At 42.6% G+C, this 17,158-nt stretch overlaps 1 protein-coding gene across 1 annotated transcript in view; it reads right to left on the minus strand.

Annotated features, from left to right (window-relative positions):
* CNTN3 (contactin 3) overlaps nt 1-17,158 on the minus strand; it is an 89,736-nt gene that overhangs the window by 7,530 nt on the left and 65,048 nt on the right. Inside the window, exons 8-15 of the mRNA XM_057379264.1 lie at nt 16,372-16,501; nt 15,174-15,324; nt 8,107-8,234; nt 6,628-6,803; nt 4,020-4,137; nt 2,200-2,358; nt 868-1,017; nt 16-86 (exon numbers count right to left, since the gene is read on the minus strand). Coding sequence (XP_057235247.1) covers nt 16-86; nt 868-1,017; nt 2,200-2,358; nt 4,020-4,137; nt 6,628-6,803; nt 8,107-8,234; nt 15,174-15,324; nt 16,372-16,501 — 1,083 coding nt within the window. The remainder of the gene's footprint in view (nt 1-15; nt 87-867; nt 1,018-2,199; nt 2,359-4,019; nt 4,138-6,627; nt 6,804-8,106; nt 8,235-15,173; nt 15,325-16,371; nt 16,502-17,158) is intronic.

Raw genomic sequence — 17,158 nt, forward strand, 5'->3', positions numbered from 1 at the left:
GGCCAGAAAACTTACATCCCACGTTATGACCAGCTCAGATCTGCTGCCTCCTCCCCCACTGACCTCAGACGGAGGGATTTCAGGAACTGTGGAAAGGAAATGCAGAGATGTCTGCGCAGAGTAGAGACAAGAGAACACATCATATCAGCATCACACTCCAAATTAACCCATATTCATCCTCCTTCTGCAGTCAGGGTCAATGCTTTTTGGGCAGGAGGGGCACTCCTGGAAAGCCCCAGCAGCTCACAGATCACACCACGTGTGCTGTGATCAGGAACTTCCTAAAACTGGAGAAAACTTTCATTTTTCTAGAATTAACTTAAGAGAATGAGAGCATGGTCTGGGCTGGAAGTGACCTCAAAGATCATCTTGTTCCAGAACACCTTSCACTGGACCAGGCTGCTCAGAACTCCATGTCCTTGAACACTTCCAGGGATGTTTTGCAGATAAATTGGGAAATGGCCTCATTCCAAGAGAACTGAGGTTTTAATTGATGGGCTCTTCTGAGCCACGTGCTTGTTAAAGAAAAAGTATCCACCGATCAAACACCGGGAAGGAAAAATCCCTGTCAAAATTAACCTCTTTCCATCCATTAACACCTTCAGGCTCTGCCTGAACTGGCAGATTTTGGCAAAGAAAATGCAGATTAAATGTATTTATGTGTTATGCTTCTATGATGTTCAGTAACACAACACAAACTGTCCCACAGCTGAATGGCAAAATATGAACAAACTCGTCACAGGCTTTTATATCACACAGCAATCCCAAGCTTGTTTGCAAAGAGCCAAAGAAGACATGAAAACTTTTTTTTTTTTCGGTTAATATTAATGATTCATGAATTAAAAACAAATAGAAGAACCCACTAACCTGCCTCTTCAGTTCTTACTTTTTCTGAGGGCAAACTAGGCTCTCCACCTCCTATTTTGTTACTGGCAACTACACGAAATTCATATTCAACCCAAGGATTTAAATCCACCACCGTGGCCGTGAAGGTTTTCCCATCGATCACATCTGGAACTGTGAGAAAAAAAGGGAAAAGGAGACTCAGGATGAGGTGCAGAGACATGCCCAGAGCCTGGCCAGGGGTGGTGGTGAGGCTCGATGATTTTTGCCTTTCTTTTTATGTACCCTTTTATATATATTTTATGCCTTTTTATACATTTTTTGTACCCTTAGCCTGCATGCTTGTGATTCTTGCAGCCAATATTTCAGCTCAGTTTAGGATTCTGCTGGGCACAGAGACCAGACATCCTCAGTAAGAGGTCAACGTGCCCTGTGCTGTCTTAAACCTCGATGTTGGAGCCTTCTCTGTGAAACACATTGTGTGAACTGGGTTCTGGGCTCATTCTGAGGGGAGATTCTTTAAAATAATGACTTCATTTGTTAAGTTTCTTACTGAAGAACTCTAAATAAGAGATGCCAATTTGTAAAATCTATGTAAGTTACAGACGTGCTATACTCGGCAGGTATTTTCTGTTGACTTATGCACCTGGAATCCCAATAAACACCAAAATAATGCCCTTTTAATCCCCATAACTGTGTCTTTGCCATAATTATAAGTGGCCAGACAAGGCAACAGGAGTCACCTGCTGTCACTCTAAATAAGAGATGCTAATTTGTAAAATCTATATAACTTACAGACGTGCTATACTCGGTGGGCATTTTCCAGAATTTCGTGCATTTTCTGTTGAGTTACGCACTTGGGATCCTATTAAATACCCAGGTAAAACCCTTTTTACCCCCTTAACCATGTCTGTGCCATAATTAAAAGTGGCCAGACAAGGCAACAGGAGTCACCTGTTGTCACTCGAAATAAGAGATGCTAATTTGTAAAATCTATATAAGTTACAGACGTGCTATACTCGGCGGGCATTTTCCAGCGTTTCGTGCATTTTCTGTCAGATTATGCACCTGGAATCCCATTAAACACCAAAATAAAACCCTTTTAACCCCCTTAACCATGTCTGTGCCATATTAAAAGTGGTCAGTCAAGGCAACAGGAGTCACCTGTTGTCACTCGAAATAAGAGATGCTAATTTGTAAAATCTATATAACTTACAGACATGCTATACTCGGCGGGCATTTTATTTTGAGTTACGCACCTGGGATCCCAATAAACACCAAAATAAAACCCTTTTAACCCCCTTAACCATGTCTGTGCCACAATTAAAAGTGGCCAGACAAGGCAGCAGAGGTCACCTGTTGTCACTCGCTGCCAGCCCACGGAGAAGGGGGTCCTGGCCTGGACRCTGTAGGCGGTCACGGGGCTGTGGTTGTCCGTGCCCTCTCGCCATGAGATCTGCGCCGTGGTGTCCGTGATCTCCACCACCCTCACGTGCTCAGGGGGGCCAGGAGAGCCTGGAACAGATGGAAAACCAGCACCCTGAAGCATCACCCCCAGCAGGATGGATTCCTGGTTTTAATTCCTCAGGCAGGAAGGAAACAATTCACACTGGAATATGAACACTTGTAGTTACTGTTTTACATTCACTGAACTCGGATAATTCAACCAGAAAAGATGACTGGGTTTGGATTCTTTTTTTTTACCAAGAACATTTGTTCAGCACCATCCCTCTATCTTTTCAATATCTTTTCCTTTAGTCCTGCATGTCCTCTTTGATCTCCCGATCCATCTCTGTTTTCTGTCCATTTGTTATCTGTGGCACTGCAACAATTTCTCAGCACATCAGACCAGCACCCCAAGCAGCAATTCAAAGTTCCTGCTGCCTTCTGGAAAATCCTCAATCTGAGCATTTCCTGGCCAAAATGCTGGGTTTGGTCTCACCTGCACCAGCAAAGGGGTTTGAAACGAGTAAYGGTGCCTTAACAATGAGAAAATATCTGATTTATTTTACACTGAGTAAGTGCTGATCACATTAAGGTGCTTTCCTAGATCAAAGCTTTCACCCTGCAGTAAATGTGGCTGAAACATCAGCAAAGAGAGCCACAATTCTGGTTCAACTGTGAGCATTCCAGCTTGGAATGAGAAGGAATAAGTCTGCATTTACAGGCTTTAAAGCCCAGGACAAAGCCTCTCCCAGGCTCTGGCAGAACTGCCCATTGCACAGGGAGGATTCTGCAGTGCCCTGTGCTTCATTCTGCAGAGGCAGCAGCTCACAGCTGTCTCAGGGAAAAGAGGCCTGGCAGGGAAAAAAAGATGTGAAGTCACTGTTACAACCTGCAGCTCTCTGCTTCTCTGGGGAAAAATCAGGCTTCACCCAAAACCGGAGCAATAATTCTCCGAGTCAGAACAACATAATTCAACTCACAGCCACCCATCACACGGTTCAAACCATGGGTTGGTTCTGTAACTCACACCATTAGCTTAAARTATTTGTCCTAGGTTAGCTGAGTATTGTATTCCTATCATCTGCTTATGTYAGAGGAMAGTTAAACAACCCTTCTGTAACTATACATTAGTCGAGACTGCTCTGGTTTGTTTGGTGATGTTCCTCCCTTCAAGGACAATSGGAGGGAAAGGGACAAGACACACACTTTTTTTTTTTGTTTCTTGGGAGGGTCTCTCTCTCAGGATCAGCAGCGGAAAAGAAGCTGTCTGCTCTCTGGGACTTTTATTCTCCCTTTCTTTGGACTTGTTTTTTCCTCGAATTTTTTTTTTTTTGTCATCTGAGAATTGGAGGATTTTTTTTTTCCCGTGGCACGACAGGAGAGAAAGATCCTTCAGTGAACCACGGGAGAGAAAGACTCTGTCCAACCCCTCTGGGGACCCCGGAGGGGAAGCTACTCCCAGGAGGGAAGAGAAAGGCTTTGGGATCTAACAGCTGATTCCACAGGTTTTTCTTTTTGTTTTTATAATTTTAAATAAATAGGTTTTTTCCCCCTTTTCTTTTCACTTTCCTCTCTGTGGAAAAGTTTGTCTCTGGGACCCGGGTGGGGAAAGGAGGGGGGGGGGAGGTTTGTTGGAACTTGGGAGTTTTTTGCTCCCATTTGAGTTCATTCAAACCAGAACAATATTTAAAAAGGTGGAAAGAGGAGCTGGAGCTGGGGCTGGGACTCACCTCGCACGATGAGGTCGGCTGCCGAGGCCACGCTGTCCACCTCTGTCTTCACCATGCAAACGTACTTCCCACTGTGCTTCAGCTGGATGTTCCTGATCATTAAATCMCCTGAGGCACTCTGTGGGAACACAGGATATTTATTAATGCAAATACAGCACCCTTGAAGTCTGATTTTATCTATGTCAAGGGGAAAGAAATCCAGCAAGAGTGAGGTTGCTCAAAAAATGCACAGGACAGGAAATTATTGCTCATCAGCTGCTCCATGCTCCCTGTCTGGGAAAAGTTCCCCAAAAACCATGCGACAGTGTCCCCTTTCTTTTGAGAGGAATGAGCTACACCATGGTGAGCTCATCCTGGGAATGCATSTCCTGCCTGGAACCCCCAACAACCTCAGTGCCCTGTGAGCAACTCTTTGTCCCAAAGCCCTGAGAAAAATGTGCTTTCTGTGGCCATTGACCAATCTGATTTCTACACAGAATTTATGGAGTTTTTATCCAGGATTTTTAAGCCATGTTAGGACAGATTTTTAACACATTCAAATGTGTAAAGCACAAATTCTGCCCATCCTCCAGGTTATTGTGAGCACATTTTCATTTAATGGTTGCACATTCCAGGCTAAATTTCCCATTTTACAAGTTCTATTCTCTGTTATTTACTGAGTGTTTAATCTTTAATCTTTTTTCCCCCGTTGTTCTCTCTCAGATCACAGCATGTGTTGATCTCCTGGATCATGGGAAACAGAAATAAAACTTGAATGGAACTGTAACTTCATATCATGTTAGGGCTCTTTGCTGTTTGTTTTCCACATCACTGAACAGAGAACTTGATACTGAACCTTTGGTAGAAAATGTCCCTTAATAAAAAAGAAATCTCCTCTTTGTGTCAGCTGAATTTCTGCTTTAACTCAGTTCCAGTTGAATTTTCCAGGTGAAAAATGATTAAGGCAGATTTCAATTCTTAAACTATTTCATTTTTTTTAAAAAAAAAATTCTGCAGAAGCAGCATTTTGTTYAAGGACAGAACCCTATCTGTGGGTATTTTCAGCTCCTTTGGCCACTGATTCACAGGCAAACAGTAGCTGGAGAGAAAAGAAAAAGACATGACTTTGAAATTTGTTTCAGCCTTAGAAAAAAAAAATCAACCTTTCAAAACATTTGGTTATTTTCCTTTGTTTCAGCATCACAATGTCTCAATTCTTTATTCAACACAAGCTGAGGCCCATTCTGCCTGATTCCCTCCCATGTGTGTGCCTGGTCTGCTGTGAAAGCACAGATGGAAGTTGTTTGCAGGACAATTCCTTGCTGATTGCTTACAATAAATTAAAAGTTGAGTCAAAAGCAATCTAAAATCCATCCACTCGATTGGAAGTGGATATTCATGGAGTGCCCAGCATCAGCACCAAATACAAGCAAATCACGTTCTGCACAAACTTATTTTAGCAAACTCAATTTCAGACATCTCCACAAAGGGGAGGGGGCTTCAGATAGAACAGTTTGACTTGAAATAAACCCAGCAAAATGTGAATGCTATGTTTGAGTTATTTGGGGGGATTTGGGGGAGAATCTCAAGGAATTGGGGAAGGAAAATGAAGCTCCCTCCCTTTCCACCTTGCACACTCCTGCCAGGTCAGATCCAGGCTGGACAAGCCCTGGTGACAATGACATCCCCTTTTTCCCTTCCCCACAGAGCATTCCACACAGCAGAAACAGCTCCTGTGATTCCTTCTGCTTTTCCTGGCTGCAGAACAACCCCAGCCATGGCTGTAAGCAGCTGATCCCCAGTTTTGGGGCAAGTCTGCTCAGAATTTGGGCAGCTGTTTTGTCTGCCAWCCCTCTGTATAAATCACCTGCTAATAAAAACCCCCAAAAGCAGTAAGACAGCCTTACATCCCACAGCTTTCCAACCATCTGGAAGACCAGGTGGTGGCCCCAGAACATCCCAAAAACTCCAAGATATTGGAGACCCCAAGCCTGTGTGACAGGGACCTCCCAGACATCAGGACACGAAAATCTATCCATTAAAAAATAAGTATTTTCCAGCCAAGGAAGCTGAAGTTATCTTTGCAATGGTATTTTCATTTTAGAAATACCCACTGTGAGAACTGGAAGGTTCAGAACACGTTCAGTCTCATTGACTCACCATGGCCTGCATGGAACTCCAGATGGAATTATTCCACTGACCTCAGTGTGGTATAAACCCTACAAAATATTTCATGGATCTCTGGGTAACCTGGGAAGTTTTCTACTAATGAGCTCAAATTCCTCTTTACACACACAAGAGCTTAAAAACCCCCAACCCTAAATGTCTATATTCYATAAAATCCTCTTTAAAATCCTCTATAAAATCCCCTTCTGACAAATTCCTTTGTGCCAAGTTCCTTTGTGTGTCATTGCTGTGTTTCATGCGACCCTGGGGAAGATGATGTAGAAACAGAGGTAAGAACTATAAATATTTGAAGTCTAAAACACAAGCCATGAGAACAATGAGTGATGGGGCAGCCAGCTGGGCCAAGGGATGATTTCCTTTCAAAAGAGAAGAAACATCTTAGTTTTTATAATTTCAAAAGAAGTTTGTGCTGGCAAAGGGAGGGAAGGTGTGTGCAGCTCACCCCTCCAACCTTCTCGAAGTGGGATGCATCCCTCTGCAGGTCAGTCAGGGTCCCRTTGAAGTACCAGGTGAAGCTGATGTCCAGCAGAGGATCGTGCTGTACCTGGCAGGGCAGCACCACGCTCTCCCCCACCGTCACATCCATGTTGGAGGGTGCCAGGATGATCCTGGTGGGCTCTGCAGGGAGAATAAATGTTGGTTGTTGGGTTCCTCTGCATTGCAAATCGCCCCACGTTGCTGGGATCTGATCCAGGACAGCATTCCAGMATTCCATGCTGCCTGACCCWCCCTGGCTGCAGCACTGGGTCCTTYTTGCATTTCCCAGCAGGAGCTGCTGGACACTGGGCAGGCGAATCTGACACCCCAAAGCTGAACCCATCACACCCCCAGCCAGGATTCACCATTCCAGAGCCTCAGCAAAACCATTTGTGTTTTTGGAGCAGAAACCACCAGCCATGGGGAGGATGAGCAGTGGGAGTGAGGGAAGCAGCTGATAAACCCCAGAAACTGCAGAAAATCCACTTAAGGAAAAACACCCTGGATGGTTGGGTCCATCCATCCCACAGAACGTGGATGGGGTCATTAAGAAAATCTGTTTGTTATTCCAGAATTGCATTAACGGAGAAAAATTTCAGCTGCTGTGAATACTGTAGAAACAAAATTGAATTCTAGGAATCCTCTGTACATAATTCTGTTATTTGTTATAAAGGGACATGAATCATTTAGGAGCACAGGCTGAAAACATGAGGCTGTTAATTCACTGAACAAAATAATTCTGTTTGGATCTATGAGATACATAGGATAYGYCATGTMCTGGGATATTRGATAATTCTGAATTTGGAAAARCTTCCAGATATTAAAATCTTTKAAAAAGRKCWTTRYRAMAAAAGACATTTTTCAGATAAACTTCACAAACTCCTGACTCTTTTCATCCAGTATTTCAACCATTAGCCAGAAATGGATGACTTGGAGGAAGGGGCAAGATCCCTCTGAACAACAATTCTGTGTAAAATGTGCTTTTGAAAGCCTGTGTTTTACTGCCCATGGAGTGCCTGAATGCTCCCCTGCAGCTGGAGTTTCCACCACATCTTTTTCCATAAGCAAACAGCCTCTAAACCTCCTTTGGGCTAAACAGATTTTCCACTGGAATATAAAATTACCTCCAAGATTCTTCTTGATTGACATGTTTTTTTCATAACAAATTAAAAAAAMCCCACGAACTTAAAAGCATAATTGCACTATTTAGTGTTTAGAGGAGTGAGAGGAGGGAGGGAAGTGYTCAGAACTCCCTCACATCTGAGAAATATCTCTGTTTAAGACAGAAAAATCCCTCCATGTCTTTTCAACTAATAAAAGAGCTGTCCCCTTTTATCTTTATACATTAAATAAATACCTTCTCGCACTCTTTACATTCTATCACACCACTGTAGCCTCTCCAGATCTGAAATTCCAGATTTGTGCCCTTTCCCATCCCACCCACCTGTAACTATCAAGCTGGTGGAGCCTCTGGCTGTTCCAAACTGGTTTGTGGCCAGGCAGGTGTAGCTGCCAGCATCCACCTTGGTCACGTTGGCAATCCTGAGTCCTCCATCCTTTAAAAACGTGACTCTAAAAAAAAAATGACAAAGAGGTTTGAAAAGTTGCAGCATTTGTAGAGAAAATGCTTCAATACTTCACTGTTACAGTATTAAACTGCATCAGCTACTAAGGAGAAAATGAGCTCTGTCCCAGTTGAAATTAGGACAATTCACAACCTGGGGCTTGAACATTTTTTGACAGTTCACTGAAAATATAAAATWATTGAAGCCAACCATGTTTTACTGGTTTTGGACACCAGTAGAACCAATGTTGAAGAGATGTGGGCATATCTATGTGTATGAAAGAGAGAAATCCCGCATAAACTTCATCTTCTTCAGCTGCACCAGCTGAAACTGGAAAGATTTTCAACTCTTCTGCTGTTTACCTCAAGCAGTCTTTGAAATAACTGTGATTACCATGACAACTCTACAGGACTGTTCACAAACTTCCTTTGTGGGAAGGACTTGCAGGACAGAAAATTCCCTTCCCTTCAACRAGATGTGGACAGCAAAAAACCCACAGAGGGCAGAGGAGCAGGAATTTGGAAAAAACTTCCAGATATTAAAATCTTTGAAAARKATCTTTGTGACAAAAGACAGGGCTGTCAGGGGTGCACAGCCAGGGCTGTTTTGAGTCCTCCTTCCCCTATTTCTTGCTCTCCCATCTCTTCTATCCACAGCTGCAGAGACTTCTACCCCAAGACAAACTGCAGCAGAAAAATAACTAAATACACATAAAAATGTGCAGAATAATTAACAAAAGGTAACCATTTTCCTSCTGTGCTCAAAGCAGAACAACTCCAGAGCTTTTCTCTCACATCCCATGAGCCCATCTGAGAGGCACCAGCAGAACCTTGGCYACGATGGGGTTTTGGGAATGCCCTGAACACCCACATTGAGCTCCAAAACCAACAGAGAAGCAAACAAAACCTCTCCAGGCAGAGCTCCGGGGTCTGCTCAGCTGAAAAGGCACAAATGTCACCAAATGTCACATTCCAARGCCACCTTCCCTGTCCCAGCAGAGYTCAGAGGGTTTGCCTGCTCACTTGCTTGGTTAACAACCTGCTGCTTTTTTCAGTATAAAATTAAGTCACAAAATTAAATAATTAACACATTTGAGGTGAGATCATGTCAGCAGATCCCTGTTCTTTGTCCCAGCTGAGCTGTGTGGTTAAATTCTGCCCTGTTCGGTGGGAATTGGGATCATTGCAGGAGGCAGCAGTGGGGTGGGTCAGTCCCTTCGCCCAGGGGACAGTGACAGGGACCAGAGGGGATGGCCAGGGAGAGCTGGAACGGATATTGGGGAAAATCTCTTCATGAAAGGGTCATCAAGAGCTTATTGGTTTTATCCTTCACCCTTAACTTGTCCGACCCCAAAACCCAAATTATTCCCTAAATGCAAATCATGGCACTGGGAGTTCACAAGGGCTCTGTAACTCCACTGCTTCTCTCCCTCAAATCCTCAAAAAATAGCCTCCTTCACCCAATCTTACAAATATAAAGGTTGTGTTTTAAATGTTTAGAAGCACAGTTCTGGACTCCCACYACGGCTGTGCCGTTCTTTACAACAAAACATCATTTTAGGAATTACAACACAGAAACACATACAACTTTTAAATGCTTTTCCTTAATGATTTCAAACTGCATTTTGTATTTCCTCAAAAAAGGTGTTTCAGCTCTCAGTGCTGCAGCTGAGATATCCTTCCTTTGGGCAAAGGCGGTGCAATAATGAAATTAGCAGATGCAAATGACACGAGATAACAAGTCACCCTGTTAGAACAACAGACAAAAGCATCTTATTGGGGTGAGGAAAAGCTAAAAATAGGCARTTTAATCCATTTATAACCACAAAGCATCCCGAGGCTCCTGAGGTAGCTGATGTGGTGCCATTTGAGGCATTTTTCAAGGGAGGATGTGCCTCACACCAGTGACTTCCCCGAGGCTCATTAACTTGTTTTGGAAAATTCCTAAGTCATATTTGGCTGCACTTCATGTTAGACAGAACGTTTAAAATTAATTAAACCCCGCCATATGGTTGATAGGTATTTTAAAAGTGTTAAAGACATGAGTAATACGTTTTATAGGTAATTAGAATGACATCAAAAAAAGGTGTTAAAATATATCAATTATGGTTGCAAGGAAGCTCCTGTGCTCCTGCACTTCCCAGCTAAGGCTTCATCTCCTTTGATGCAATTTCCAGTAGCAAAAAATACAAAACTACAGAAAGCCCAAGTGTTGACAAAGCCTAAGATCAAACAAAGGAAAAAGCATGATCAGGGAATAAACCTAAAAATGTCTATTGTTTAATTAAAACCAATCACTTTTAGAGTGCTCTGAGCTACCTGCAAGCCTAGCTTGCCTAAAATAATTAAGCAGAAAGCTTATTAAAACCCAGATATAATTAAGAATCATTTTTTCCTCCCTAGAATTAAAAACAAAAAGCAAACAATGCACCAAAAAAAAAATCGATTTGAGAAAAATATTATAGTCAAAATAAAATCTTTACTGGTAAATTAGAAAAAGAGGAATGCTCCACTTTTTCCAATTACCAAACAGTAAATACAGCTCAGAGCCTGTGGAAAACCTAAACCCAAACCCAGCTCTGCCCCTCCTGCTGAAGCATGAGACAAAGCAAAGCTTTCAGTTTACTTAAAATTATGGAATATTCACACATGGGGCTGGAACACTGCCAGGGAGAGACCAGACCTGAAACACAAAAATAACAACGCAGCCCTTGGCATTCCCTGCATCCACAGGTGTTTGTTTTCCCAATCCATTTTGTTAAAGGACAGCAATTTTCCATGGGAATTCCATTTTCTACCACCTGCTCCCTTCTGATACCCTGGCAAATGACACAAGGGACCATGGGGGGAGCAACGCTCCCAAATCCATCTCCATTCCAGCTGGAAATGGATTTAGGACCTSTTTGGTCATCACATCAAAGAATCAYTGAAAAACTCATAATCTCTYGYTAATTCTTGAGCAAAACTGGGGGAATTTGATGTTTGGGAAGATTCTTTTTTCAAGGATGGCATAAAACTCCGCGTAATTCACACCTACACTGAAGTCAACAGGATGGAGAGAGGGATTAAACAAYTTGAGGACTTTGGGGTTCCTGACATGAGAAAAACTGTACCTCTACATAAAGAGGTATTATTAAAGTACTAACTTATTTAAAAATTATACCTCTTTCAATATTTCTGTTTAGAGAGAGARGACAAAATGTGCCTCAGGTTCCAGGGCTGCCACTGAAATTTGGTGTCATCAATGCAACTGTTTAGGAAGGCAAACCTAATTCATCATCCCAGGGMAATGCTTTATTACCAAACTCAAAGACATAATCAAACTAAGGAATCACGGCCTCTGCCGTTTGTCAGGTTATTCAGCAAAAAACCCAACTATTTTAGGTCATTTTTGTATGGTAATAAACACAAACATGTTCCTTTCCAGTTCCTCACACTTCAGTGCGAAGTGGAGAAGTGGGTCAAAAGTGCCTTTTAATATATCAATCAAATTGCAACTAAATTAAAGCAGATTAATTAAGAGGAGAGTCAGCAAAAAAAAAAAAAAAATCCCATACAAGTACTGGTAAGTAAATGCATTACTTTTCACAGCACAGCATTTCACAAAATGAGTAAAAATACTTAATTCAAATTGCAGGGAAGCTAAACCCATTAACTAATACTTCTAAGGATCGTGCMATTTTTTATCAGGAATTATTTCTTGCCTCCCTTAATTTGCCATCGCTTTGCCACAATGAAAGCTGCTAAAACCGGAATTTTCCTGAGGGAACTGCACTGGGAAGTCTTTCAGTGAAGTTTTTGCAGCATCTTCTCATCTTTTTCTAGTCTTGGTAAATCTACAGACATCTAGGAATAAAGGTGAGTTTGTTTAAAGGTGAAATGCTGCTCTACATGATCACAAAATCCAGGTTTTGATCCCTSTTCCAGTCAGGTTTTGGAGTCAGGAGCACAGGACCCAGCACAGCCCAGAGGCAGCGACTGCCAAGTGCTGACAATTAAAATTCGTGTACATACATAAAACATTAAGGGGATCTTGCAAGGGGTGATGTCTGGGTCGCAGCATATTTTAGTGTTTATTCTGCTTTTGGTGAGTTAAACTGACATCAGGAGCATTTAACCTGGGTTAAATGACTAATCCTCCTTTTCTGGAGGATGAAAGCACAACAAAAATTCACCCATCTGGAGGTGGAGGTGTCTCAGGCACCTGATAAATGTAATTCCCATTTGCTGTCATTCCTTCTGCATGTTATCCTACACTTTCACATCTCTCTGCACTCTGCTGCTCTTTAATGTTGAGCTCTCTTTATTCAAGATATTCTTAAAAAAAACCCAAAAAACCAACACATACTTCACAAAATTAACAACAAACACGATTGCATTCTTCAATGCTGAGCGATTTCTCAGCCCAAAGCCTATTAATCCATTTTGAATTCTATTTTCTTCCCTCCACAAGACATATCATATTCAGCTCACTTAATTAAAATTTACTGAGTCATTATCCAAATCTTCCACATACTGGAAACGCAGCCCCATTTAAACATAAATTAAGAATACAAGCAACAGTGCCATCAAAATGAAATTCTCTCAGGCTTTACTAAAGCATTGTGGTCAGCACCTCAGTGAAACCCAAGTTGTCTGATGATGAGAAATTGAAGTATTTGGGCTTTATTTTCATTATTCAAATAGGAGTTTTCTTAAGACATATCAACTCAATCCATGCTGCTGCAAATATRATTAAAATTAAGCTCCTCCTGCTTCCCCAGGTATTGTCCATGCTGGACCTCCCTGACCAGAATTATCCTTGTGAGAGGAACCCAATCCTCCTGTTCGCTGCAATCAAAAAAGATGAAACCCTCCCTATCAGATTTCTCATTGGAAATGCTGTTAATGGCTGAAAAATGGCTGGAAAAACCCTTTCCTGAACTGCAGGAATTGTAGAAGTGCAAGCAATCTGTGAATTGCAATTATTCACAGCAGACAGTAATGAACTCCAGTGTTTCCTGCAAAGAATCACACTCTGCTCTTCTCTGAAGGGGAGTTTACTTCATTTACATTAATTCAGGATTGCTGCCTTGTTCCTGGGCTTCCTCTGAATGCCATTTACAGCRTGCTGTCAAAAATCCACGCTCTGGGTCGTATTTTGAAATTACCTGCACTCTGCAGAAGCGACAGCTGTAATTTATGTTCATAAATCTAAGCAGGCAGCATCATGTATGTTCATTTTCGAGAATTCAACCAAAAATTGCTTTTTTTAGCCCGGTGCCATCAGCCCAAGTGAAACTGGGGGTGCTGGTTTGGAATGGCCATCCCAGTTCTGAGGGGCAGGCAGAGCTCAAAGCAAGATGCAAATYTGGGYTGAAATTCTYTTTTTCTGGAGAAGCTCTGCRAGACCCAGCAATGTCTGGCAGCTTTGGCTCTCATGAATTGAACCTACACAGGCTCCAGCAAAAGAGGCAGGATTGGGAAAGATACCATCCCAGTTTTTATGGAAATGGAATGGGGAYAAAAGCCAGGAATTCTCCTAAATGAGAAAATCAGGCGCCGTGTGTTTTTTGCACACGCTTTGCAAAAGCGTTCATAAAAATAAAACTGAGAGAGACCCATCAAAAGCCAACGGGTTTCACATCAATTTCAGGGTTCACTGTTAAATTTAACACATTCATATTATTTAATTGAAGGACAGAAGCATCCCCATAGAAGAAATAACCAAGCAGTGGTCACCCAGCAGAGCAAACAGCCAATGGAGCTCAGCCTGGGAACATTAAAAGTATAAAGAGGTGCAGCTTAGTAAAAATAAAGGATTTTTGTGAGGGGGGTGAAAAAGGCCCCTGGGCTCTGTTCCCACAATGCCATGGCAATTCTCCTTCAAAAATCACTTCTCTGGCTTCCTCAATCTCATGTATGGACTCCTGGATTCTCCCTGTCCATGAATTATCCTGCCAAGCACAGCGAAACACAGGAGTGTCCCAAGATGAACACAAACACTGATTCTGCCCTGTGACCTCCCAAATAGTAATTCTGCTCCTCTGAGTGTGCACAGCCTGGCCCAAGCACCACAGAGACAATTTCAGTGGGGTAAAAGATCAGCCATGCAATTATTGTCATCACACTGTTCATCCAAGGAGCTTCTCTGCTGTCCCAATCTGTGTAAACACCAAAATGTGAAACARAAAGCCTGGGAAATCAGCAATCCCTCATTTGGGGGAGATGCAAACCAAAGGGCTGCTCCCAAGCAGAGAAGAACAGCCCTGCACTGTCTTTTTACACAGTTCAACCAGTGCAATTTCAGGTTTTGACTAATTCAATAATGCTTTAATGGTTATTGCTGGAAAAAAATCCATTTACATGTTGTGGGAAATCTGTAGCTGGGGTATGGGTGAATCACAAACTCTCCCCTGAGGATCACAGCCCCAAAACACATCCACCATCGTGTAAACAATGATGACATCTGTTATCTCTGGTAGGATCAYGGCTGCTTTGAAAGAACCTGAAAGTACATTTTCATTTTCTTTTCATGTTCTCATCTGCTATTCTTGACCTCCCAATTCACTTTTCTCTCTTTTCTCAGCTGTATCACCCCYGTGGCTGTAACACACCTCCTTTGCCTCCTTGCCAACATTTTCAGAGCATTTGTTGAAGGTTTTAGTGCTGTTTTATAGGCTTTGCATTCCCAGTTTTCTATCAGCACTCAGTTCTCTCTAAATCAGGCCAAACTCTGCATTAATCAGAAAACAAAATGTGACCTTTGACCTTTAAGAAAGCACTGCATTTTCACTCTCAGTGCTCTGACACCATCACAACTCAGAAATAACCAAAAAACCCCCAAGCCAGCCAGACTTCAGAGAGGCTTTACAACTGTTTGGATCTACAGCTGACACTGCTGCATAAAAACACACAAAAAAGCTTCTTGAAAGATTAAAAAAAAACAAAACAATGTAACTTGATACCTTTCATTTTCGTGTAGCTGCTCACCTCCCTTCTTCCAGGAACATTTGGCCTTAGGGAAAGCTTTGGGTTTGCACTCAAAATCAACTGTGCTGCCTATTTGAACCTGGATCAGTCTCTTCATGGGATTCTTGGAAAAATCGGGAGGAGAAGCTGCAACAGAAGGAGTGGTAACAGTGAAATAAAGCACTTTTAATTATATTAATGATATTTAGCACTTACAGTGTATTTCTCAGATTCCAAACATGATTAACACCATTAATTARTTCAAACAGATTTTCCATTGGATAWTCAGGCATTCCTCCTCGTTWTCCCTATCATTTTGYACCTTATCCTGGCACAAAAGGTCTCACTGTGCAGGTGAGCAGCCAACAGGGCAAGCACAGAATGTCACAGTGATGGAGCTCAGTGAACCCAGTGAGCACTCAGCACATCCCCAGCTGGATGCTCTGCTGGAGGAGGCAGATTTATCTAATAAATCTAATAAATATCCCACCAGGAGTCCCGTTCACCTCGGGGAACTGGAAGGTTTCCAGTTTCACGTGGCAGTCAGATGACACCAAATGACAGCACAGCTCATTCTGAGCACAGTTTCCATGAACAGTGTCCTCTCCCTTCAATGACACTCAGCTTTGGAAGGGAATTCCGTGTTTTAGGAGACCCAGGCTGAGGGAGCACGTGCTGATCAACCACAGAAAGGAAATTAAATAACCTGTGTGCCCAACTCAGGGCTCCTCCAGCTCAGGCTGGACTTTACACTGGAGATGGAAACCACACAAAATCCTGTGAGCGCATCAGCCACTCTGCTCCTGTTTCAGACTCAAACCCAGGGTGATAAACAAATGTCACTCCTTGTCCCCTGGCTCAAGCAGGGCTGAACACAGTGGMTTTTAACCCCAYGGTGCCCCAGCAGAGAGGGGAGASGAGCTGATGGAGYCCCCACCACYTCCCCACCACCCTCAACCCCACAYCCAAGCCCCATCCCTGCTYTTCTCCTSATRAATAATTYATCCTGTTCTGCTCTACATGAACAACTGCCCTGCAAATCCTCTGACAGCAGATGAGTCAACGCCTCAGTGCYGCAGATAAAGACATCAGGTTGGCAAAAATGTTTTATTTCAGCATCTGAGGTGCAATCCGAGGGGGTGTGGGGAGGGATAATGAGGTTTGTGTTTTAGTGAAAAAAAAGGAACATCTTACCCACAACCCTGAGCTCTGCACTCGAAGAGATGACACCATGTTTATTTTCAGCTATGCACTGGTATCTGCCAGAATCTGTCAGATTTAGATTTGATATTGTAAGTGCACCATTTTCAATTTGGATCCTTCCCTGAATATTAAGAAAAACATCTTTACTGATGATATATTTCCTGCGAAAAATTTAAAATAAGTAAGAGATATAAATAGGACAGCACAAACACAGTGAAGAGGGTAAATGCAACAGCATCATCATGAGAAGAGTTCTAAAAGAAGTGACACGACTGCATCATGGYACAGCAATGGTGATGAAATACAGAGACCTGGCAATGCAGTGTATGAAAATAATTCCAAAAACGTGCCCAGCTGAACTGAGGTTTTTCAATCTCAAACACCCTTTTACTTCTCCAGAAATATGGACAAAAATCCTACCAGCCCCCTCACGACAGAGCAGAGTGCCCAAACTGTGCAGATGGCCCTGGCATTTCACACTATGCAGAGATTTCCCATGTGCCATTTGCTAATGAGCTCTCTCTAATACTGGGCAGAAAAAATTCCATCAGCCATTGATCCAAAGACACAAACTACAGTGCCCTGGAGCCAGCAGAGCTGCTSAAGTGTCTGGGTCTTCTCACCATCCTTATTCTTGGAAAGAGGCACCAATTATAGCAAGAAGTGACTGATTTGAGTGGCAGAATGATGAGAAAAGGAACCAGTGAGCAAAACAAAACCAAAGGAGCACAAACTTTGGGGAAAGCCAGAYATGCAGCCACAGACAAAAATCCTCTTG

This window comes from Malurus melanocephalus, unplaced genomic scaffold (genome assembly GCF_030028575.1).
Source record: "Malurus melanocephalus ecotype Western Australia unplaced genomic scaffold, MMel_1.1 scaffold_398, whole genome shotgun sequence".
NCBI lineage: Eukaryota > Metazoa > Chordata > Aves > Passeriformes > Maluridae > Malurus > Malurus melanocephalus.